Here is a 23,347-nt window from a genome sequence, read left to right as displayed (position 1 = left end):
CTTCACTGTGCTGGCCGCCTGGGAAGTGGTGTCTAGAAGCTGAGGTTTGCCCTCGAGGAAGCAGCTAACTTCTCCCAGGGGGGGCTTCGCTGTCCTTGTTTCCCAGGGTGTGACAGCGAAGAGACTGGGCCCAGAACTGGCCCCCGGACAAGATCATTATCCCCAAACTTCCTGCTTCTCTCGTGGAGACCCCTGGAGGCTGCTGCCTGGCCCAGGCCCTTGCTGCTTCAGCCCCCCCCTTTGCCTCCCAGAATATCTGACTATTATTATCCCAGTCTCACTCCTCCCTCCCGCAGCCCAGCGGTGGGGGCCGGCAGGAGGAACATCTGTCAGGTGCTCCCCTGCCAATGCGAGGCACACGGCTCCCATCCTGGGCTGCCATAGAAACTCTCCCCCTTACTCCTCCCCCTCTACTCCCACCCCCACTGCCCAGAGGGATGTGCAGGGGCCTGCACCACCCCCACGGGGCTCTAGGAGTCCCTCTGGCCTCTCCCGAGGAACCAGTTCCCAGAGAAGTGTCTGTGGCTAAGCATTCTGGCCCTTCTGTTATTCCACAGCCAGGGAGGCTGGGGGACACACCACCTCCTGCACGCACCAGGGGTCCAGGCTCTTCAGGTGACTGAGGCAGCAGCCTTCCTTTACTGTCATATGCTCTAGGACTAAGACGCTAAACAGAAACACAAAGCGTCAGTTTGCTTCTTGGTCTTCCTTCAACCTGGCATTCACCCCAATTCTGGCTCGAACTGCACCATGTTTGTGTGTATGGCCCACACACAGGCAGGGACGCCCCTGGCATTCCTCCGTCCACCTGACTGGCCCCCAGTGAGTGTGGCGGCTCCGTGTCTGCCAGCACAGGTTTCTAAGTATAGCCCCCGGCAGCCCCGTGGCTGCTGGTAAGTCCCAGGACGCCACCTGATACCCAGCTGGCCTGAGCTGCCGGCTTACCCAGCGTGGCCTGTGACGCCAGCTGCCGAGGGCAGGGGGCAGCCACGTGTGACCAAACCCTTCCCCACCTTCCACGGTAGAGAATGGAGACCAGCAGCCTCCTGCTAATGACATGGCTGAATTGTCACAGACTGGCTTGACCTCAGTGCTCAACCGGGCGTGCTCTGTAATCATTATCAGAAAGAATAACTTAGTGTCATCTACTGGAAAACATATTAATACGTCGTGGTTTGAGGGAAAGGCAGAGGCAGGGAGCCAATGTGCTCTGGCACGGCCCCGCTCACGTGCTCCTGGCCAACCCCAAGGCTTGACCGAGCCAGGCCTGGCCATCTCCCAGGATGGTCTGGGTGTCTGCGTTTCCCCTTGGTTTCTGGTTCTGTATTTTCTTCTTTAGACAGCAGCTGGGGTGGGCAGTAATTTTCCTGGAGGCAGTACGGACTCCCAGCCTTCATCTCTTCTCCAGAACCTCAGGGGATGGCAGAGAGAGGGTCTGTGGCTTTGGGACAACTTAGCATCTTCTATGTGGCACCAGGCACGTGGGATGCTCTCCTGGGCCATTGGAGCCTCCCAGGCCTGAGAAGGTTTCAGAGTGGCTTTACCTGCGAGTTCACCTTCAGCCGGTGGCAAAAATGATTCCCTAATTTGTTGCAAGTGATTTCCTCTGGTTTGAAATAATGGGCTGTGCCCGTTCCTGTGGGTGGGTGAGCCACATCCGTGTGCGAGATCTGGGGGTGCCAATTTGCTCTGGGGCATTGTTGAGTCATGATAGCAGGAGATACCAGGGCCACTGCCAGGGGCCTGCACAGCCACGGGCCTGCTGGACAGACTTGTGGAGCTGGAGGCCCAGTCGAGAGCTGCCTGCCTCCTGCACTTCCCCTCTTGATTTAATTAACTTTGCATCCCAAAGTCGTTTGTAGGGGTCTGAGCCAGGCACTCTGTTTCTAGGCCTCACTGAGAAGGCCTGGCCACCTGGAGTACTTGCCGCTGGGCCACCAGCCCTCCCCATTTGCCTGCAGAAATGAAGCTTTGGAAGTTACTGAGCTGATCCACCTTTAGTAGACATCCGGTTCTTCCTGTAAGGTCTCCATGCTTGGGCCTGGGGGCTCTATGTTACCCATGGACGTGATTTATTTTCTCTGCACAGATTTAAATTCATTGCCACCATGTAAAAACCAGTCATTTAAAAATAAAAATTCAGATTTCTTTAAAACCAGAACGTCTGCTGTCCCTCCATAGCCTACCCCGCCACCCTCGTCCCCCAACACTGAACAAGGGCAGAGGGTGGGTTTCTGATTAGCATAGCCATTGCTGCTGTTGGGTTTCTTGTCCAGTAAAAAGACAAGCGAAGTGTTTCTAGCACCTGTATCTCCCTCAAAAGATAGATCGAGAGGGCCTGTCCCTGCTGGTCTTGTCTCTTCCCAAGGCTTTGTGTTGGAGACCCTCGTACCAGGTAGCCTGCCTGTGGACCGACTAGTGGATGGCTCCACTGACGACAGATTCTAAGTAGACCACACTGGTCCCTGTCCCGGTTCAGTAATCCAGCCCTGCAGGGAGGAGGGATTAGACAGTGGGAGGGACAGTTGCTCAGAAATAATGGTCGTAATCTTTGGTGCTGGATGGTGTGCTAAGCACTCTAATTTCATTGCTGTGGAAATGCATGGTTCACAGCCTGGAAAGCAAGGGCTGGAAGGTTAAGTTGCTTGTCCAGGGAGAGGCAGGGCAACTCTAGGTTAAGGGACCCTAGATCGACTTCTTTGTCCCAGCACCCCTGCCTGCACCCCAGTTTGGTCTTGCCAACCCCTTAGTGCTAGTTTGAATTGGAGCATGAAGGGGAGGCAAGGAGGGAAAGGAAAGATGCCCCCCTGCTTTATTGGAGTGGGGTAGATGGATCCCCGAAGCCTCAGAAGCAAGGGATGCTTTGCAGTTAATTTGAAGCTATGGCGGAATACCTTTTCTCTTTTTGTCATTTTTTTAAGGGAATGGATTTGAACATATTCTCTCTCTTTTTAAGGGGGTTACCTTCACTTGCTTAAAGAACAAAGAACATTCTCTTTTAAAGTATAGATTTTTCAGGAAGTAGGTAGAAATTAATTTACTTTGGAAAAAATAATCTCCCCCAAAATGTAGCTGCTGCGTCCCAAGGCTTTGCCACTGGAGCAATGGAAGGAGCTTCCAATCAGCACATCTGGGCTTTGGTTCTGGCCCAGCTATTTATTAGGCCGTGTTGTGTGAGGTCTCTGAACCTCAGAAAATGGGCTTAACGCATTGACTTGCTGAATTGTTTAGAGTGGAGCTATGTGTAGCACTGGGCATATTACACTGGCAAATATTAATAGTTTGTAATAATAGTGTAGTTATGATGTTTTACTTGGTGTAGGTGAAGACGAGAAGAAAGAAAAGAAAGAAAGAAAAACGATTCCTATCTGCATTATAGTTGGGTTGGGAGTTGGGTTTCCGAGGCCTGGCTCCCTTCTGGCCACCATCAAACAGATCTCACGTCCTCAGGGAAAACCTCTGTGTCATCACAGCGGGGGGGGGGGGGGGGGGGCGGGTTTGGGAATGTGGGGAAACTGCTGAGTCATCACAGCCTGGGGGGGAAATTGGAGAAACTGCTGAGTCATGACAGCCTTGGGAAAATGTGCAGGGCTGTGTGTGTGCAGGGTGGGGAGTGACAAACTGAAGAGCCCCAGCCAGAGAAAAGGTGGAGGCTTGCTTTGTGCAGTTGTGTTAAGGTGAAGGTCACTTTTGTTCTCGCCCTGACAATATTGCCAAGTTGCTTTTCTTAGTAAAATGAGAGAAAAGATGTCAGAACTGTTTTTCGATGAAGATACCTTGACTGAATAAAAGCTTCTGCGAGGGACCATGTATCTAATCAGCCTCTCTGGTACTGTTCTTATCAGTGGTTTCCTGTGATGCTTTAGTTTATCATCTGGAAGGATTCCTGACAACCGAGGGTCTGGCCAACCAGTGATGAGCTTCTTGGTACTGTTACACGTCTGTTTTTATTTTTTTATGAATCCTAAACAGTGAGGGGATTCTTGCCCATGGCCCTGGAGGTTGAAGAATATACTGACATGGTGGCATGAGAGAGGCGTGGGCTGGCCCCTGCCCCAGGACGCATGGCCAGTGTCTTCACCAGGCCCAGGTTTTACACTTGAGTCAGAGATTTGCAGCGTGTGAATGTTAGATACAACTCACTAAAAATCATCAAAAATCCGCTTAGGTTCTCAAGAACTGTGAGGTTTGTAGGACTCACAAAGGTGCGGGATGTCTGGCCTTCCCTGTTATAGAAAATCTGGGAAATATAAAAAGGAGTAAAGAAGGGGAAAAAAAGCCTGATTTGGTCCAGTGGCTCTTTGAATCCTCTCTCTTCTAGCCCATATTGCATTGTAATCACTTGTTTTCATTTTGTCACCTCCCACTGGGCTGCAAGCCACGTAAGGCCAGGGACATGTCCTGTTGGTCTTCGTATCTGTCCCAGGCTTGGTGTCACATGTGGCTCAAAGTAGTCAGCGCTGGAAGGGTTTCTTCCCTCCTTGACGAGAGGGAAGGGCACGAGCTTTGATGCCAGTTAGGCCTCGATTCAAATGTTTGCTCTTTGTATTAGTTTCTATTGTGCCACAAATTTAGCAGTTTAAAACACCCCCCATTTATGAGCTCACAGTGCTATAGGTGGAAGATGGAGCAGAGGAATGCAGGTGGACCCTGCTAGCATCCCCACTTAGGATCTCACAAGGCTGTGGCCAGGTGTGGGCCAGGGCAGCCTCTTACCTGGACACTTTGGGGGAAGAATCCACTTCCAAGTTCATTCAGGTTTTTGGAGAATCCAGTTCTTGTGGCTGCAGGTCTTAGGTCCCTACTCCCTGTCGGCTGGGGGCCACTCTCTCTCCTAGAGGCTACCTGGATTCTTTCTTGTGTGGCCCCCTCCTTCTTCAAAGTCTGCAGAGTCCTTGTCATGCTGCCAGCCTCCAAAGACTTCTCTGCTGTTAGCCAGAGCAAACCCTTTGCGTTTAAAGGGCTTGTGATTTGATCAAGCCTACTTGGACAGTTTCCCTCTTGCCATATACAGCAGTCGCCCCTTATCCTCAGGGGATATGTTCCAGGACCCACAATGAACACCTGAAACCACAAATAGTACCGAACCCTATATACGCTATGTTTTTTCCTATACCTACCTCTGATAAAGTTTATAAATTAGACACAATAAGAGTTTAACAATAACTAATAATAAAATAACAATTATGATATATTGTAGTAAAAGTCAGGTGAATATGGTCTCTCTCTCTTTCTCTCAAAATATCGTACCATACTGTGCTCACATTTCTTCTTGTGATGACGTGAGATGATGAATGCCCAGGTGATGAGATACCCCGACAGTCGATCTGATAACCAGCATGGCTAAGTGACTAACAGGCGGGGAGTGGATACCCTGGACAAAGGGATGATTCATGTGCTGGGTAGGACAGTGTGAGATTTCATCACACTACTCAAAACGGCATGTAATTTAAAACTTAGGAATTGTTTATTTCTGGAATTTTCCACTTAATATGTTTGGACCACAGTTGACCACAGGTAACTGAAGTTGCAGAAAGCAAAGCTGTCAGTGGGGTATGGGGACCACTGTACTGTAACATAATCAGGAGTGACACCAGGGGACTCGGGTCAGAGGCCACCTTAAAATGCTGCCTGCTACCCTCTTGCCCTGAGGACCCAATGACCTTGTCCAAGTGACACAAGCTCTCTGCGCCTCTTCCTTCAGCTGTCAAGTGGGCCCAGCGAGAGGTTTTGACAGTTAAATAATGAAGTAGTAAGTATCTCTGCAGTGCTTGGCAAGGGTTTTTTAATCCTTCCCTTGTTGAGCCAATTTTATTTGAAATCTGTCTTGTCTGATTCTAGTAAAACAAAATTGTTAAGGGCCGTCTTTGTCTGAAGTACTTGTCACTCTAAAAAATTGCCGCGGTTCATAATTTTCCTTTGCAGAAGAATAAAAAGAAGCAAGAGGGACAACATGCTGTCATCAAAACCTTTCAGGCTTTTTCTTCTTCCCCACCCGGAGTCCCTTCAGCTGCTGTCTCTGGGAGCACCGAGGGTGGGGGTGAGGGCTCTCTGCCTGTGTCCTCAAGCACGTGGTGGCTCTGGTGGCAGCAGCTGGCCCCTGCCACTCAGCGGGAGGCTGGGCTGAGGGGGAAGAGGGGGCGCCTGGTCTGCCGACTGCTCACCACCTCTCCCCTGTCCCTCCCGCGCCCCTCAGGAGATCCCCTGCGAGCTGACTCTGGATGCCCTGCTGGAGATGAACGAGGCCAAGGTGAAGGAGACGCTACGGCGCTGCGGGGCCAGCGCGGAGGAGTGCGGCCGCCTGCAGTATGCCCTGACCTGCCTGCGGAAGGTGCCGGGCCTGGGTAGGTGGGGCCTCCCTCTCCCCGCAGCCCAACCTGGCCTGGCTCCCTGGGGGCCGGGGCCTCTCCCCGCCGCCGGCGATGGGGTGGGGTACGTGTGGCCCAGGGTTTCTGGGGCAGCCCGCACAGGGCACCGTGGATGTTCAGAAAGCATGGGATGGGCCTGCCCGAGAGGGAGCCTCCCCCACAGTCCTGGGGCCCAGGATCCGGGTCGGTCTGGCCAGTCTGAACCCGCAGAGGCTTTAGTGATTGCTGGAAATCCCAGGCCAGTCTGCTGGGCCGGCTCTGTGTGATTTTCCCTCTGGAGGGCTCTGTGTGCCCTCCACCAGCTTCCTGCGTTCCAGCCCCCAGCCCTCGCCACACCTTCTCCTGTCCCTCTGGCCGGCGGGGCTCTGTGCTCCAGAGACACTTGCTGGCGTGGCTTAGCCTGAGCCACGCGTGCTGAGAGACACCGTGTGGTTTTTCAGCTGGGAGCGTGTGCATGGCCGTCCCAGGCAAAGTGTGTCTCCCTGGCGTTGTGACGAGGTTCCTGGAATTACTTGCAGGTGGTCTAAATCCTGCCTTGGAAATAGCTTCAAGTGCCCGACTTAATGCTCCTGCTACTATACAGATAAGGCATTAAAATGAGCCTAATGAATGGAATTAGGTCCATTTTTTAATTATCTGAACCTCTTATCTCCAGCTGCCTGAGCCTTAAAAGGAGAGCACTAAGGTTTATGTTCTACTTGACTGTTTTCTTCCCAGAGAGGATTGGGCTTAATTTCTTCCCTGGCCCCATTGTATCAAGTCCTGTCAACACGGAGCAGTGTAGAGAGTTTCACTCAATTCAGAAAATCTCGACACACCAGGCCTCCCAGCAGGTGCTAAAGATAAATGTGACAGAGGCGTGGCCAGCATTCTCATGGCCACATTTCATAGAGGAGGAGACTCAGCCCAGAGAAGGGACGGGGCTTGGTCAAGGGACACGCAGCAGCTGGGATTTGAGCCTCAAGCTGTGATGGAGGTGGGGTCGTTCCCACGCTGCCACCTAAGCTGGGATCCTTGGGGAGGCTCGTCAGCTTCTCCCTCCCGTCGTATGCCTGGGTCTTCAAGAATTGTGAAGCAACCAGCTGTCGAGTGGTGTCCTGAAGGCTGCTCTCTGCCTGTCCCAGATGCCGAGATAGGGAGATCGCTAATTTATTAAGCACCTACTGTGTGCCAGGCATGTGCCACACACACTGTGGCCACACCTTATGAAGAGGTGGTGCTAAGCTCCTTTGGTAGCTAAGGCACTTGACCGTTGGGGGCGTTGGGTGAGTCATCTGGGCTCCCACACCTGCCGCAGGGTGGAGCTGGGCTTCGAACCCAGAGGGTGCTTTTTCCACTGTGCCCAGGAGGAGGCCCCTCGGGAAGGGACCTTTTCCAGGTTTCTTCTCCCCATTCAGTCTCAGCTTGTGGTGTCCCTGCATCCCCAGGAGAGTCCTGGCCACATTGCAGTCCAAGGCAAAGGCCTTTCGTCTGCCCAGCAGTGGTTGCACTTCATGGGTACCTGCTGCGGACCAGGCGGGCAGCAGTGATCCCCACCTGTCGGATCACGTGGTCAGAGCACCTGTGTTGCACACAGCAGGGCCGGGTGAGGGCCTTCTGCTCACGGTAAAGGTGGGCTGTGCAGTCAGACTGCCTGGGCCCAGCCCTCTGCCCAGCCACTTAAACCTATGGCACCTTGGCTGCTTCCTTCATCTCACTGTGCCTCAGTTTCCTCATCTGCAAAATGGAGGTAATGACACCATTTCTTTCTTGGGGTTGTTGTGAAGATGATATGTGTTAAGGTAAAGTGCTTAGACCAGAATCTTGCACATATTAGATGCTCTTCAATATTAGGCCTGTGGGGTGATGGAAACTGTTAATGTCACTTCCCTGTGGTCTCTGGTCTTAAGGAAGGTGAGTGAAGGAGGGTTCCCTGTGCTGCTGAGTAAGGGTGATCATTCCTGCCGATTCCCTGTCTTTCATCCTAGCAGACATCGCTAGTCAATCCATGAATGCTTCTGCTGAGGACTCCAGAGTCATGCGCAGCTCCCCCCTGCCAGTCAATTGGGTATCGGCACCCACATCAAGACCCATTTGCCATCCCTGTGCTGGCCCAAAGCGGGGGTGATTAAATAGGCAATTTGAAGACTTTGGGGGTCATTTCCTTGGGTGGCAAACTCGCTTACAGATTCGTGAAATTCATTCTTTCACCCACTCACTAAGAAACATGTTCAGTGCCTCCAACAGGCCAGCATGTGAGCTACAGCGTAAGTCGCTGCTGCGGTTCCAAAGGAGCAAGCGGTATGAGAGCACAGAGACTGCGCGCCTCGTCCTGCCCCGTTGATTCGTGGATACAAAGTCACTATGCAGTGACTGAGAAGGGCATTGGAAAAGGGGGTGTACAGAGAAACATTAAGGAATTGTGAAGGCTAAACCCTTCCCACCACCTCTGAGGACAGAGAGCTTGTTACTCCCAGTGCTGTTGCATTGTAGGTTATTCAAAGTCGATGGCTTTGTGGGAGGGGACATGGCGCTGAAATCGAGGTTTCCAATTCCCATCCCACCGCTTTCTCGGTGCCTGTGGCCTGTCTGAGTCTCAGCGACCTCCCCTGAACACTGGGGAGAAGAAGCATGACCGGGAGGGAGGAGGGAGGTGGAGTATGTGCAGCACATGGGAAAGGATTCCAGCGTGGAGGCTCATTTTGTCTTTTTTTTTTTTTTTTTTTGAGACAGAGTCTCACTCTGTTGCCCGGGCTAGAGTGAGTGCCGTGGCATCAGCCTAGCTCACAGCAACCTCAAACTCCTGGGCTTAAGCGATCCTCCTGCCTCAGCCTCCCGAGTAGCTGGGAGTACAGGCATGCGCCACCATGCCCGGCTAATGTTTTTTTTCTACGTATATTTTTAGTTGTCCATATAATTTCTTTCTGTTTTTGGTAGAGATGGGGTCTCGCTCTTGCTCAGGCTGGTCTCGAACACTTGAGCTCAAATGATCTACCCGCCTCGGTCATTTTGTCTTGAGTCAAAATCTACCTTTGTGCACTGTCCACTCGGTGATAAATAGGAGAAGAGGCGGGTGTCTTCTCCTTCCCCATGACAGCCTCTTGGGTCTCTGCCGATGGAGTCCCTTCTCCCTGCCCTCGGCCCTTCTGTATCTCCCCGTCTCCTGTAGGGTCAAACCTGAAGTCCCTGGTGAGACATTCCAGGCCCTTCCTGAGCGGCCCCAGCTAGGATGACCCCTTTGACTTCATCTCTTGCCTCCCCCTGGCTTGTCCTGACTCAAAAGGCCCACAGCACGCTTTGTCATTACCAGCAGGTGTCATGTGCTGTCCCCTCTGCCTGGTATACCTTCTGCACCTGCTTCCTGAGCTGGTCAGCCCAGGTGCCACCTCCCCGGGGAAGCCTTCCCTGATCAACCCCCACTCCTCTACAGAGTCCCCATGTGTCTCTGTCCTGGCACACAGCATACTCTTGTGTGTCTGTCACTCCCATCGGACCCTTCAAGTACAGGGCATGTGTCTTTTTTATGCCTTTTGTCCCAGCATCCAGCATATGCTTGAGTGAACAGCTGGGCTGTGCAATTGAGTTTGAGCCCCACGGGTCTCCAGGTCTCGGGGGCCTGGGGCAGGGGTCGTGGTAGGGGCAGCCGAAAGTCACTTGGGGGCTCCTCTCAGAAGGAAGTGGCTGTTGCTCCCTTTCTATCTGATCTTTTTTCACAAGCCCCAGGACGATTTGCTGTCAGAAGGTCAGGGCAGCCCCTTGTCCTGACATTTGAATTTTCTTAAAGTGGCGTTTTCCCTCTCTTCACACACTCAGCTTACCCTTCCTTCAGGACCAGTCCCCATTCGCTCTCTGAGTCTCCCACTTCTGAGGTGGGTTTCCCAGCTTGTCCCCCGAGACCTGCCGGGAAGAGCCCCGCACGGGCCATGCCTCTCTGGGCCTTGTTTCCTCCCTCTGTAAAACAGATGCAGATTGAGTGTCCCTTCTCTGCAGTGCTTGAGATCAGAAGGTTTTGGGCTTTCTCTGGTTCAGAGCTATTTGCCTTTATCGGCATCTGTAATCCAAACATCCACAGTGCTCCAGTGTGCGTTCACTGTGAGCGTCATGTTGGTGCTGAAATAGTAATAGTTCCAGATTTTGGAGCATTTGGATTTCAGATTAGGGATATGCACCCTGTAGTAATATCTGCCCTGGTGGCCTTATGGTCATCGAAATAACGCAGAAGATAATATGTGTGCAGGAGAAGCCTTTCTGAGCTGGGTACAGGTGGGTAGTTGAAGCCTTCCATCAAGGAAAGGTGCCTCCTCGCCCAAGGAGTTTAACCTCTCTGGCCTCTGTCACCTCACCTGGAAGCACCTTCTCACCCCAACCGCCTGTGACTCGACTTCTCGGCCCACAGGAGGGGAGCACAAAGAGGACTCGGGCTGGAGTATGTCAGATGCTCGGCGGGAAAGTGGCTCGGGGCCTTCCACGGACACCCTCTCGCCAGCCAGCCTGCCCTGGCCCCCGGGGAGCTCCCAGCTGAGCAGGGCGGGCAACAGCGCCCAGGGCCCGCGCTCCGTCTCCGTGTCGGCTCTGCCCGCCTCGGACTTCCCAGCCCCCGGCCTCAGCGAGGGCCTCTCGGACACCTGTGTCCCCCTGCACGCCAGCGGCCGGCTGACCCCCCGCGCCCTGCACAGCTTCCTCACCCCGCCCACCACGCCGCAGCTGCGCCGGCACGCCAAGCTGAGGCCACCGCGGACGCCCCCGCCGCCCAGCCGCAAGGTCTTTCAGCTGCTGCCCAGCTTCCCCACGCTCACCCGGAGCAAGTCCCACGAGTCCCAGCTGGGGAACCGCATCGACGACGTCTCCCCGATGAGGTGAGTGTTCCTGCCGGGCAGCTACCGAGAGCTTTGGTGGCCGGTTCCTCATCATAAAGGTATATAAAAAGGACGCGCAAAATCGACCAATCTAGAAGTGTGTGAAGTAAAAAGCAAAAGGTGCCCCCACCTCTGAGTCCAGTCCCCAGACTCCCTTAGCAGTTTGCGCTGCCTCGGCCTAGATTTTGTTCTGTACATTCTGTACGTACACACACACACACACACACACACACACACACACACACACACACACACACACACACACACACACACGAAATAACGCCATGTATCAGTCAGGGTAGGCTGGGTTGTGCCACAATAACAAACAACCCCTGAGTCTCCAGGTCTTAAAATGACAAAGATCTGTTTCTCACTCATGCTACCTGCCCATCGTGGGTCAGCCTCCTGCCAGGCCCCAGGCTGACACAACAGCCACTGTCCTGAGTGTGGCTGGGTGGCAGAGAGGGGAGGACTATAATATTGGGCAGAAACTACCAGTGACTGTCAAATGCCATGCACTCTGTCCTGTGACCTGTCCTTTCGACTTACCTTGATATCTCTGAGAGTGTCATGTCAGTACACCTTGAAATACCTTACTCTTTTATTTACTTTTTAACTTAAAAGTTTTTCTGTCTGTGTATTTTGAGTAAGTGAGATAGTCACATTGTCCAAAATGCAACAGTTCTGTGCCTCATATCTTTCCGTCTCTGCAGGGGTGCACAGTAAAAAGTCTGTCCCTCACCATTTCTACTCAGTCACGGTTCCCCTTTCAGAAGCCGACCAAATGACCAGTTTTGTATTATATCTGTAATTATTCAGACAACCTCATTTTTTTAACTTGTCCGTATCATTCCATTGTGTAGTTTAACTTGCGCCCTCTTGATGGGCAACTAGATCGTTGTCTTTTTCTGCTGTTACAAATATCATCCTTGTCAATATGCCTTTGTGGGTTGGGGCACCTGGCTTCTCTCCTTGACGTGGACACACTTTTATGGGGGCTTCCTTGGGCCCTGCCTGGTCTGTCTTGGCCCTCGGAGTCACCTTTGGTGGGATGGGCCTGTGCTCCCTGTCCCGGTGCAGGCTGTCTCGGGTCCTTCACGGCAGGGACGCTGGACAGCGCTGAGGGCTTTCAGTGTGCCACCCCAGCAGGAGAAGTCCAGGTGCGACCCGCCGTGGTCCCTGATCAGGCTGTCCTGCCAGGGCCTGGGCCCCACCCGGAAGGAGCAGTGGTAACTGCCACGTATACGTGGGGCAGTCAGAGAAGGCCTCCCAGTGGGCTAAACCCAGGCCTGTGTCTCATTTTCTCCTGAAAAGAGCATTAGGAGGGCTCTGGTCCCCTTCTATGTTCCAGGCAGAGAACAGAGCCTGGGCAGATGGCACCACTAACCTCAGGCCCCACAGCTGGTGACTGAGCCTCAGACCCTGGGATTCTGAGCCCAGTCCCTGCACAGCCACCAGAACCAGCAGTGACATGGACGCTCAGGCCACCTCTTTGCCCCGTGTGAGCCCTGAGGGCAGACTGAGTGTCCTGGCTCCTCCCAGCTCCCTGCACCTCTAGGGGCAGTGGCAGCCCCAGGGGAGGCATTGCTCAGGGTGTGTCCCCACCTGACCCTTCTCGTGGGGGCCACCTCTCTGCTCAGCAGGCTGTCCTCCCTGCCCTCCTGCCCAGCCACAGCCTCTCCAGCGTGCCGACCCCTTCTCCTGCCTGTACCCTGACAGAGCTCCCCCACCCATGAGCCTCAGTTTCCTCAGCTGGGAAGTGGGGTGAACTCTAATTGCCATGCGTGGTGGCTGGCGAGGCTCAGATAAGCTAGTGTCCCAGGGAACGCCTTCCAGCCCCTCCCACTGAGGAAACATCCCCACGGGATGGCAGGGGCTCCCACGGCCACTCGGCCAGCCTGGCCCCAAGCCAGGCCTCAGAGTCCCACGTTCCATCCCCTTGCCTGTCCCTCCCAAGGGTAACGTTCTAGGAGCACTCTGAGCCAGCATGGTGACATAATCCCCTCTCTCCTTTTTGTCTCCTCCAGGTTTGGTAAGAGTGATTCATTTCCGTCCCCTCTGCCACCCGAGTCGTGTTTGTGTTGCTGTCCCCATCGGGGGTGGATTTCTTTGACCCTCTGTTTCCATAGTCCAGAAGCAGAGGTGCTGGTAACCGCCTCGGGAAATAGCCCTAAGACAGGTGGCCTTAAAGTGACGGGCTGGCTTCAGCCCAGCGGCAGCTGCTCTCTGAGAAGCAGGGACCTCGAGAGTGTCATGGTTTGTGAGCAGCCCCGTCTCTACCTTGCCAGCCCGCAATGACCTACAATGACCTCTCTGGCAGGGACACTTGCCCTCTGGGCTGCCACCTGAAGCAGTGCTTCTGGGAGGGAGATGCCACCTGTCTGGTTTGGGTGGACTTCAGCCATCCTGGAACCCCACCTGACGTCTCAGGACCCTTCTGTCCAGGAGGGGCACTCCTGGAGGCAGGGGTGCAGCTCAGCCCTGAGCAAGGAGATGGATGGGAGGATGCAGATGCCCCTTGGGGTGCGGAGGATGCCAGGACCCCCTGAACCCCTCTTCCACCGTCCAGCTCAGGCTGGGAGCCGGTTCCTGCATGTCGCCGGGCTGTGGGGCTTCACTCTGATGAGTCGAAGCAGAGGGAGCAGGCGGCCTCTGGAGCCTGCTTTTAACTGAGTGGAAACGCAGAGATGTCTGGTCTCTGCCTGAGCAAAACAGCAGCGTGTTTTCATACTATCCTGAGCCGACAGAGCGGAGTAACGCAGCTGTGGGTGGGGACATGGGGACAGGGAGGGGCGCAGTGGGCAGTGACTGTGCTGAAGTGGCTGCAGGCACCCAGGGAAGCACGGGGTGAGGAGCAGTTACTCTTTCTTCTCCAGGACACAGGCAGAAGCTCCCAGGGCCTTTAACAGAGCCTTGGAGGGAAACCTAGCACCTCTATCCCTAGGACAGCCCGTCCCTCCAGTTGCCACAGTAACACAGGGACCCAGCAGTGAGGCTTTAAGGCCTTCAGGGCCAGTATTTCCATCCAGATCTGGGAGAGGTGGCACCTGGCACCCGCACCACCTCACTGCCCCGGCCCTGCCTGTGGCAGTCGTCGCACATCGCAGCTCGCTTTCAGAGCTGGGTGGCTGAAGTCTCATTTTCTCACAGTCTGTTTTTCTCAGGCTGGCAGCTAACCCCCTAAAGCCCCATGTGTTTGGAGGCTTTGGCTGCCGACTGGGTTGGGGTGGGCCCTGGGGGGAACTGGGGATCAGTCAGCCCCGTGCACATGTGCCAGAGCTTCGGGTGGGACCAAGGTGGGTTCCTGATCAGGGAGGGGGCGGAGGGCCTTTGTGTGCTGATCACACTCCGCGTGGAGTGGGAGGAGGCAGCAGTACCTGCAGCACACCCTTCCCCTTCAGGTGCGGTGTGTGGTCCTTGGCCTTCAGTGACCCAGCGCTTAATGAGCACCAGCTGTGTGCTGGGCCAGCCGTCAGGGTTGAGGGGGCAGTGGCCACCCTCAGGGGACCTTCTGCTGTAGAGGACACAACATGCCCACAGGTCACTCCAGCACAGGAGGGTCTAGACTGTCTTTCCAGGGAAAAGCCCACAGTGTTCTGCTGACCAGTGCAGAGGGGTCCCAGGTCCCTAACGCCCATCGTGAGTTCTGGGAGGAGACAGCGCTGAGTTTGGGGCGTGAGTTGGACGTGTGGGCTCCTCACTGCCGAGCCTGTAATGCCATAAATGCTGGAGATGCCTGTTCCCGCGGGGAAGCCCAGGTTAGGAGAGGGGACGTCCAGGAAGGCAAGCAGCAGGGGCACCTCAAAGCTTGGGGCTCTTCTTGCAACAGAGAAAGAGGGTTCCTGAGACTTCCCCACGGGCCCACACTGTGGCTCCCGGGTCCAGCTGGCCCGTGTGGGAGTGTGGTGAACCTTCCTCTTGTCCTTGCTCTACCTGCCAAGATCTGGCAGTGGTGGCTTCAGAGGGATGTTCTCGAGGTGTTTCAGGCTGGAAAGGGACTAGCCACAGATTCCCCATCAACGATCAAGCATCTTCCACCCATTTAACACGTACAGTTGACTTTTGAACAACATGGGGGTTAGGGGCACTGACACCCCCCCCACACCGTGCAGTCAAAAATCCGAGTATAACTTTTGACTCCCCCAAAACTTAACTACTAGCAGCCTACTGTTGACTGGAAGGCTTGCAGATAACATAAACATTCAATGAACACACATTTTATGTTACGTGTATTACGTATTGTATTCTTACGGTAAAGTAAGCTAGGGAAAAGAAAATGTTGAGAAAAAGCATAAGGAAGAGAAAATTATGCTATTCATTAAGTGGCAATAGAGCATCATAAAGGTCTTTCGTGGGCTTCATGTTTTGTAGGCTGAGGAAGAGGAGGGTTGGTCCTTTGTCTCAGGGGTGGCAGAGGCAGAAGCAAATCCACAAACCAGTGCACACGTGCAAATCAAACTCATGTCACTCCAGGGTCAGCTGCACCCGGGATTAAGCCCTTGCAAGCCGGTGGCCTGTGGGTGTGTTGGTGAGAGAGTGCAAGAGACTGGGGTGTGTGGAAACTTCTCCCCTCACCTTTGCTCTGTCTTCTGCCTCTCAAGCCTGCCTTCTACCTGCGCCAGAAACCGCACAGGGACGGCAAACTGAGCTGTCTGCAGAGGCCAGGCAGTAACAGTCCCTAGAGAAGCAAGCCATGCCACTCCACGGGTCTTGCTTGGCCTGCCCCTGTTTTGGTAGACGTAGGTTCAGGGAGATGTTTTTCTAGTGGGTGATAAATTGCTGTGCCCCATCGAGCCCGTGATCTCTGACATCGGAGGTCACAGGCACAAACTGTCCCACGCAGGGCGTCTGCCCAACCTGGCTTCTTTCCTTGCAGATCTCCCGCATGGATCTCCACAGATGGTACGAAGGGACATCGGGCTCTCAGTGACACACAGGTAGGCCCAGCCGCCCTGGTGGGGAGGGGCACGGAGCTGGGCTGGGCCCCACGCAGGGCAGGGTGCCCCCACTGAGGTGGGGGATCTGTCCTGGTGACTGTTTCTCTGGGCTCTTTGCCTCTGGTCTGCCTGTCTGTCTCCGCAGTGGGACTCGGCCCTGCACCCACCTGGAGCCCCTGCATTGTCACTGTCGGCGTGTGGGCTTGCTGGTCCTTCACCTGCCCCTCCTTGGGTCTCCTCCTCACTCTGCTGGGGGACACCACTCTCCTCCTTTCCCAGGAGAAACAAGGAGGAGCCGAGAGCTTCCTCCGTGCCCAGTGTGATGTTGTGCAGGTCCTACAACGCCACACATCAGAGTCCCCGGTGGAGCTTGCTGAAAAGCCAGATTCCCAGGCCCTATCCCTGAGGCTCTCAGCCTGGCAATCTGGATTTTCACAAGCTCTGCGGGTCTTTGATGCTCGTACATATTGGGCGGGGTGGATATGGGCCTGTGACTGGGACTGTCGGGGGTCTTGGGTCCTGAGGCCAATGTTTGCTGGCAACAGCAGGTCTGGGTGGCATCTCCTCACCCTGGACAGCCAGGGGGACAGTGCCTCCGGATGCCTGTGCTCTGGCTGTCCCTGGTAAAGGCTGTCGTACATGTAACAGGGAGCGCCGTAGCGTTGCAGCGTGCCTTTCATTTCCCGCAGGGAGAGTGAGCTGCTCTCCATTGGGAGGCAGGCCTGGAATTCTCACCCTAGAGGGTGAGACCTGGGCTCCCAGGGGTTGAGTAACTGGTCTGAGGTCACACTGCCAATAAGACAGTGCGTGAGCCCAAGAGGTACCCAGGGACCTGTTTGGTGCCCTGTCAGGGCTGGGATGCCTGTACCCCAGAGCCTCGGGGAGGAGGGTCCAGGTCACCGGCAGCCAACCTTGGAACGAAGGTCACAGTGTGTCCCTCAGCCACACCTGAGGTGTCAGGTGCGATCTTCCAAGGGCTGCAAGAGAACTGCCAAGAACAGGACCTTTGACGTTGGGAGCCCACTCTTCCCCCTGTGAGCTGCACACCTGTGGGCAGTAACTGCTCCAAGCCTCAGTTTCCCCCTCTGCAAATGGAATACTGGTATCTTCCAGTCCCCTCATGAGAATAAAATGGGGTGATGTGCACGTGAGCTTCCTGTGTCCAGCAGTGGTGAGTGCTTGGTGTTTAACCTCGGGTTCTGGCACCCAGAGGGGCTGACATTGAGGGGCACCAGGACTAGCAGGTTGCCCCATTTCACAGAGGATCTGGGGCTGAGCTAGCTTGTCCCCAAATGTCTCCCGGAGTGCTGCCACCTCCCACCTGTGGCAGCCGGTTGCAGCCTCCACGTGTAGCTGCAGCCCTGCCCTGGCCTTGCCGGGCTGCCCCACGCCTCCCCTCGCTGGGTTCTGGGCTTGAGGAGGGGAGGTCATAGTCACACCCTCTCGGTTTTTACCGTGTACGTATGCATATATGTATGTATGTGTGTGTTTATTTGTTTGTTTAGAGATGGGGGCTCGCTGTGTTGCCCAGGGACCTGCCTGCTTAGTCCCAGATCCGACTGTCATTTAGACTTATTTTCAAGATCGCCCAGTGGAGATCATCTCAGACACCCCGCTTGTCCCCCTCACCCCCAATGTTGACAGGAAAGGCGGTTAACACCCAAAGAGAGAGCGAGAGAAAGAGAAAGTGTGCTTACACAAACCCGGGTTCCGGGGAGATTGGATTGGGCACTCCAGGCAGGTGGGCGACCTTCGTCACCAGAAGCTCCAATTTTTGTTGGGTGGGGCCGGTGACGTTCATGGACCTTTCTACCTTCCAGGCACTACACATGTGCACGGCATGTGTGTGGCCCTCCCCAGATCCCTGTGCGGGTGTTAGCCGTGTTACAGAGGCTCTGAGGCATCCTACAGCCTGTAGTAGGCGGGATTCAGACTCGGCTTGGTATGAGCCCAAAGCCAGGGCACTTTCCTCCTGCTCAAGCCTTCCTTTGGCCTCTGCTGCCCCGGTGGCCTCCGTTGCAGAGAAGCTCTGTAACTCTGAGTTCAGAGACCTGGGCGCCAGCCCTGCTGCACAGTGTCCCGCCAGTGTGACCTCAGGAACGTCACCTAAGCTCTCAGAGCTGCTTCCCTTGCCTGTGTGCCAAGATCCTGGACCTGCCAAACTCCCTGGGGTGGTTGCAGGAATCAAGTGAGCTAGTGTTTGTGGATGCATTACCAATTACTCCCCCGATGTTGGTATTCATCCTGCTGTTACTGTGATATACTATGCTTTAAACAAATCTATTCCTCAAAAAATGTGGGTTCCTTCTGCTCTTAGGCCTGCCAACACTGTGGGCACACTCAACCCCCATCGTTCCTTCCGCTCTATCTTTTGTGATTTTTTACTTTTTAAATTTTGAATTGAAAATACATGCATATATTCAAAATTCAAGACGTATCAAAGGATGTGTATAGAGAAAAGTCCCCTCTCGTTCCTGTCCCCAGCTCCCCGGCTCCCCCTGTAGACAGGTCTTAGCAGTTTCTCGTGTATTTTTCTAGAGATATTTTATACAAATAATGTGTATGTGTTCGTTCTCCTTTTTTTCCCACACGAATGCTACATATATTATACACACACTGTTCTATACTTAGCTTTTTAAAAAATTGAGCTATCTGTATAGAGCAAAATGCACAAATAAATTTTTATATATATACACACATCACACACGCATCCAGAAGATTTAGAACATTCTGGCACCCCAGAAAGTTAACTACCTTTGGCTCTTCCTAGTTGGTAGTGCTACCATCAAGTGGTTGGTATTCACTCTTGTCATAATAGATTAATTTTTCCTGTATATAAATGGGATCATATCATGCTGTACCTTTCCTTACTGGATGTTGTGATTTGGAGATTACTCCACAGTTGCACAAAAAGAGTGTCCTTATTTGCTGGCTGTGTAGTGTTCCATTGTACGGATGAACCATGCTTTAGTCAGTGCCCTACTGATGATCATGTAGGTTATCTCCAGTCTTTTACGGCTGCAAACCTGCTGCAGATGTACCTTGTCCATATGTCTTTGGACACTTGTTAGAGTGTCTGTTGGATAAATTCCTGAGACTGGAATTGCTGGGTCAGGGGTATGCACACTTGTAATTTTGATTGCTGTTGCCACATTTGGTATCAGTGACCACATGAACTTCAGGATACTGATAGTGATGGCTTTGTGGCTGGGAAATCTACATGCCTGGGGGCACACAGTAGCCCGTAGGTATCCTGCCCTTCCTGGGAGAGGGCCCCTGAGGCTCTGGAAGGGAGCAGGACTCCCAGTTTCCTGGGAGCTCTGTGGGAACCCCTCTGTGGCCAGGCCCTGGGTTCCTGGCCTGTGTGAGCATGTGTATGTGTCCACCCCCTGCAGGTTCTCCACGAAGTCCTGGCTGTCACAAGTCTGCCACGTGTGCCAGAAAAGCATGATGTTTGGAGTGAAGTGCAAGCATTGCAGGTGATGGCGGAAGGTGGGGTGGGGAAGCAAACACTTTTGGTTTAGTAAGTCCAAGTTCAAAGGAATTCTCCTAAACCTACTATTCATAATCCCATTCGGCACACTAGGGAGTGACCAGGCCTCTCCAGGGAGATTAAGCAAGGCACTCCTGGAAGAAGGGAATATTTGAGGTGGGTTTTAAAGGACGAATAGAAGTTTATAAGGTAGACCAAGAGGGAAAGAGAATTCCAGGCCAAGGGAGCATCTTGTACAAAGGCGGGGAGGCATGTGAGCACTGTTGTGGGAACTGTAAGGAGTTCTGAAGTTTACCCTTACATTTTAGCTGGGACATGGGGATACACCATGGTAAAAACAGAACTCTGGCTTATAAAAGGGGAGAGCAAGAGAATGTGGATTTTATACAAATCCAGCTTATTTTCTCATACCATTGTGGTCTCTCGGGGGAAAGAAGAGCAAGGACAGGGAACAGTGTGGGTTAAGCAGAGTCCATCCTCTGCCCTCTGGGTGCCCTCATCTTAGAACGGTGGCCCTGGAGTCTTGGTTCCTGGCCCACTTTGCCGCTGCATTACTGTGTGACTTGGGGTGAGGTGCTTGCCCTTTCTGGGCCTCATGTTTTATTTATACACCTGAGAAGATGATTCCGTTGAGACTGCTCTGAGAGTCTGAGCTAGACCGTGTTCATGCATTTGGGCTCCTGGCAGACTCCAGGTGCTGGGTCTCGTGCATATCACTTGGATCGGTCTTGTTTTCCTGGCAACTCTGCTGACCTCCAGGGAGATGCTGGAATTTTCTCTCCAGTGTAACTGTCCTGTGGTTCCAGGCCACTTGGCTTTAAATTAGGGACCTCCAGCTCCCATTCAACTCTGCCTTTCTTATGGAGAGCACAGGATGCCCTCGGGCCCACGCTGGCCTGTGGGGCATGTGAGGTGGGCAGGGCACCAACTGTCGGCCTGTTTTATCGATGAGAAAACTGAGATTCAGCGCTGTGGACGGGGCCAAAACGACAACCCGGCTCTGTCCACTCCCGACCCTCAGGCTGCACAGCCCAGTGCTTGACTGTGGCAGGAGGGGCTGCCCTTCGGACCCCTGGGAGCCTTTGGGATGTCAGCATTCGCCTTCCAGTTCTTCTTTTCTATGAGTTCCGCTTTGTCTCGGGCTTTCTGAATGTAGGTAGAGGGGCTCTTTTTCTTAGAAAGGGAAAATAGGTATGTGACCCGTGACAAGTTAAATGGACATGATAAAACCTGCTCTGCTGTGAGGACTGGGTAGACGACAGCGGAACTTGATCAGTGCTCAGTAGGTAGTAGCTGCGATCACTCTCCATGTCAGAGTATCCCACACTTCTGAGCTAACGCTTATTGAGAAGTTTGTGGAAGTTGAGGCCGTGATGGGTGGATGCTGCACACCTGCCCCGGCGATGCCCGGGGAGCCCCGGAGTGGCCCCCTGCACGCTGACCTTGGCCTCCTCCACCAGGTTGAAGTGTCACAACAAGTGTACAAAAGAAGCCCCCGCCTGCAGAATATCCTTCCTTCCACGTGAGTGCTCTGCGCTTCCTCTCCTCTGCCTTCTGGATCTGGGGTGAGTCTGTCTTTAGCTCGGTCTGTTCCCTGCTTACACGTTCCCCTCTTTTCAAACAGTAACTAGGCTTCGGAGGACGGAATCAGTCCCGTCGGACATCAACAACCCGGTGGACCGAGCGGCCGAGCCCCATTTCGGAACCCTCCCCAAAGCACTGACAAAGAAGGTATGCCGGGCAGGGCCGGGAGCACCGCCACCGCCACCCCCAGCATTCCTTTCTGTAAAGCACCCCTGGCGGGGAGGCTCGGTGGGGAAGTATGACATGGCACCACAAGCCAGGAGGGTGGCCCCGGGAGCATATCTTTGCCATCTAGGAGACTTCACGCTTCTACCCAAATTGTTGTGATGTAGCTGTGATGCCCACCCCCTTCCACTCGCAAATTCTGTGCCAGGAGCTTTCTCCGTTGCTATTTCATTTGACCTCTCACAGTAGTTCAAAGGGCACAGACTGATCTATTTTACAGCGAGACACCGAGCTCAGGCTTCCCCAAGAGCAAGAAGCAAACCCAGAGTTGGCAGTTGCCTGACCCCAAAACCTAGGCCCTTAGTCGCAAGGTGGCACATACACCTTCAGTTGTTCATTAAAGCAGCTGCGGTGGCCTGCACTGAGCAAGGCGCTGCCTCCCTTACAGGGATGCACCAAAAAGTACTTTTCTTTACTCCTGGAGTCTGGCTCCTCTGCTGATGCAGACAGGGGTCCTCTGCACTAGACAGGTGTCCTCTGCACTGGACAGACTCAGGAAGGCCTTTGTCCCCCAGGACGGTCTGCAGATCTGTGTTGGGCCCCTATGGGCAGGTGCGCTTGGTGTCTGCGAGGCTCCAGTGCTGATGGCTCCTGACAGCAGCCTCCATCCTGGCGACCACGCAGCGGGCAGCTTCCTCCCAGGCTGCAGGCTGTGGCTGTGTATTTTTAAGTGTGTCGTATCTCAGCCAGGGTGTAACATGTGCCTCCCCGATGAGGAGTTGTGTGACCGCTACTGCTTGGCTGTGACTGGCCTGCAGTGGCCCAGGCCAGCCTCAGTGGAGGTGTGAGCAGAGAGAAGAGAGAGGCAGGTGGGCGATGTGGCCCGTTAACTCAGGGGCTGCTCGGGGAGCGTCCAGGGCCACCTCTTACTGTCAAACAGGGCCAACTGCTCCAGGCCTGACCTCTCGTACGGGCCTGCTCCTGTCTTCTCTCCTGCCTCTGCCTATCTTTTGTCTTCCCTCTGATGGTGGCTTCCCTGCAGGAATGGTGGGACCGCGTGGATAGATGTTAGGATCCTGTCTTAGTCCATTCGGGCTGCTATGACCAAATGCCATAGCCTGGGTTCCGGAGGCTGGGAAGTCCAAGATCAAGGCACTGGCAGATCCGGTGTCTGGGGAGGGCCTGTTTCTCATAGACGGTGTCCTCTTCCTGTGTCCTTACACCATGGAAGGGTCCGAGCTCCTCCAGGCCTCTTTGATTAAGGGCACCACTCCTGTTCATGAGGGCTCCACCCTCATGACCTGGTCACCTCCCAAGGCCCCACCTCCTGATACCTCACCTTGAGGGTTAGGGTTTCAGCATAGGAACTTGTGGTTATTCAGACCACAGCGGATCACAGCCCTGGGTTTGAGTCCGACTAGTCCCCTTCTTGCTTCTGTGACCTTAAATGAACTCCTTGACCTCTCTGAGCCTCGATAAAAGTGCTTCATTCACAGGGTATTGTAAGGGCAATGAGAGAAAGTTCATGAACTCGCGTGCAGGCTGCAATGCCATCCCATCAACTAGTATTTGTTTTCCAGCCTGTCACAGGCAGGAGTAATTCCCCAGCGGGGACGCCAGCACACACCCCACCCCATTACCGACACTGTCACCACCCCTGCCGTCTCCTGTCCAGCTCTGCTGTGCACACCCGCGGCCTCACAGGGTCCTGCACGCCTGCGCTCACCTCACGTCCCTTCGTGCCCTGGCACGTCCGCCCCTGCACCCCACCCAGCCGGGCGCCACGGCTCGGCCCTCCTCTCGGCTCGGGACTCTCTCTCAGTCCCGCCTCTGCACACGCCTGCTCAGCACCTACGCCCACGGAGCCCTGGGGTGTGAGCGAGAAGAGCAAGGGCTCAGTGGGCCCACCCCCCTTCTTAGCTTGGCACCACGTCGTGTCTGCTGTCCCTTGAGTTCACTGTGCGA

The 23,347-nt window shown here is 54.3% G+C and overlaps 1 protein-coding gene across 8 annotated transcripts in view; it reads left to right on the top strand.

The window, feature by feature from the left end:
- KSR1 (kinase suppressor of ras 1) overlaps nt 1-23,347 on the top strand; it is a 153,500-nt gene that overhangs the window by 100,840 nt on the left and 29,313 nt on the right. For all 8 annotated transcript variants that reach the window (XR_006728799.1, XM_045525415.1, XM_045525413.1 and 5 more), the window contains 7 exons: nt 6,197-6,344; nt 10,744-11,203; nt 13,231-13,235; nt 16,080-16,140; nt 19,536-19,619; nt 21,094-21,155; nt 21,258-21,364. Coding sequence is in view for 7 of the 8 variants with exons in the window: in XM_045525415.1 (XP_045381371.1) it covers nt 6,197-6,344; nt 10,744-11,203; nt 13,231-13,235; nt 16,080-16,140; nt 19,536-19,619; nt 21,094-21,155; nt 21,258-21,364 (927 nt within the window). In the remaining variant the exon portion in view is untranslated. The remainder of the gene's footprint in view (nt 1-6,196; nt 6,345-10,743; nt 11,204-13,230; nt 13,236-16,079; nt 16,141-19,535; nt 19,620-21,093; nt 21,156-21,257; nt 21,365-23,347) is intronic.

This window comes from Lemur catta, chromosome 15 (genome assembly GCF_020740605.2).
Source record: "Lemur catta isolate mLemCat1 chromosome 15, mLemCat1.pri, whole genome shotgun sequence".
NCBI lineage: Eukaryota > Metazoa > Chordata > Mammalia > Primates > Lemuridae > Lemur > Lemur catta.
This window is presented reverse-complemented; position numbering and strand designations above follow the sequence as displayed.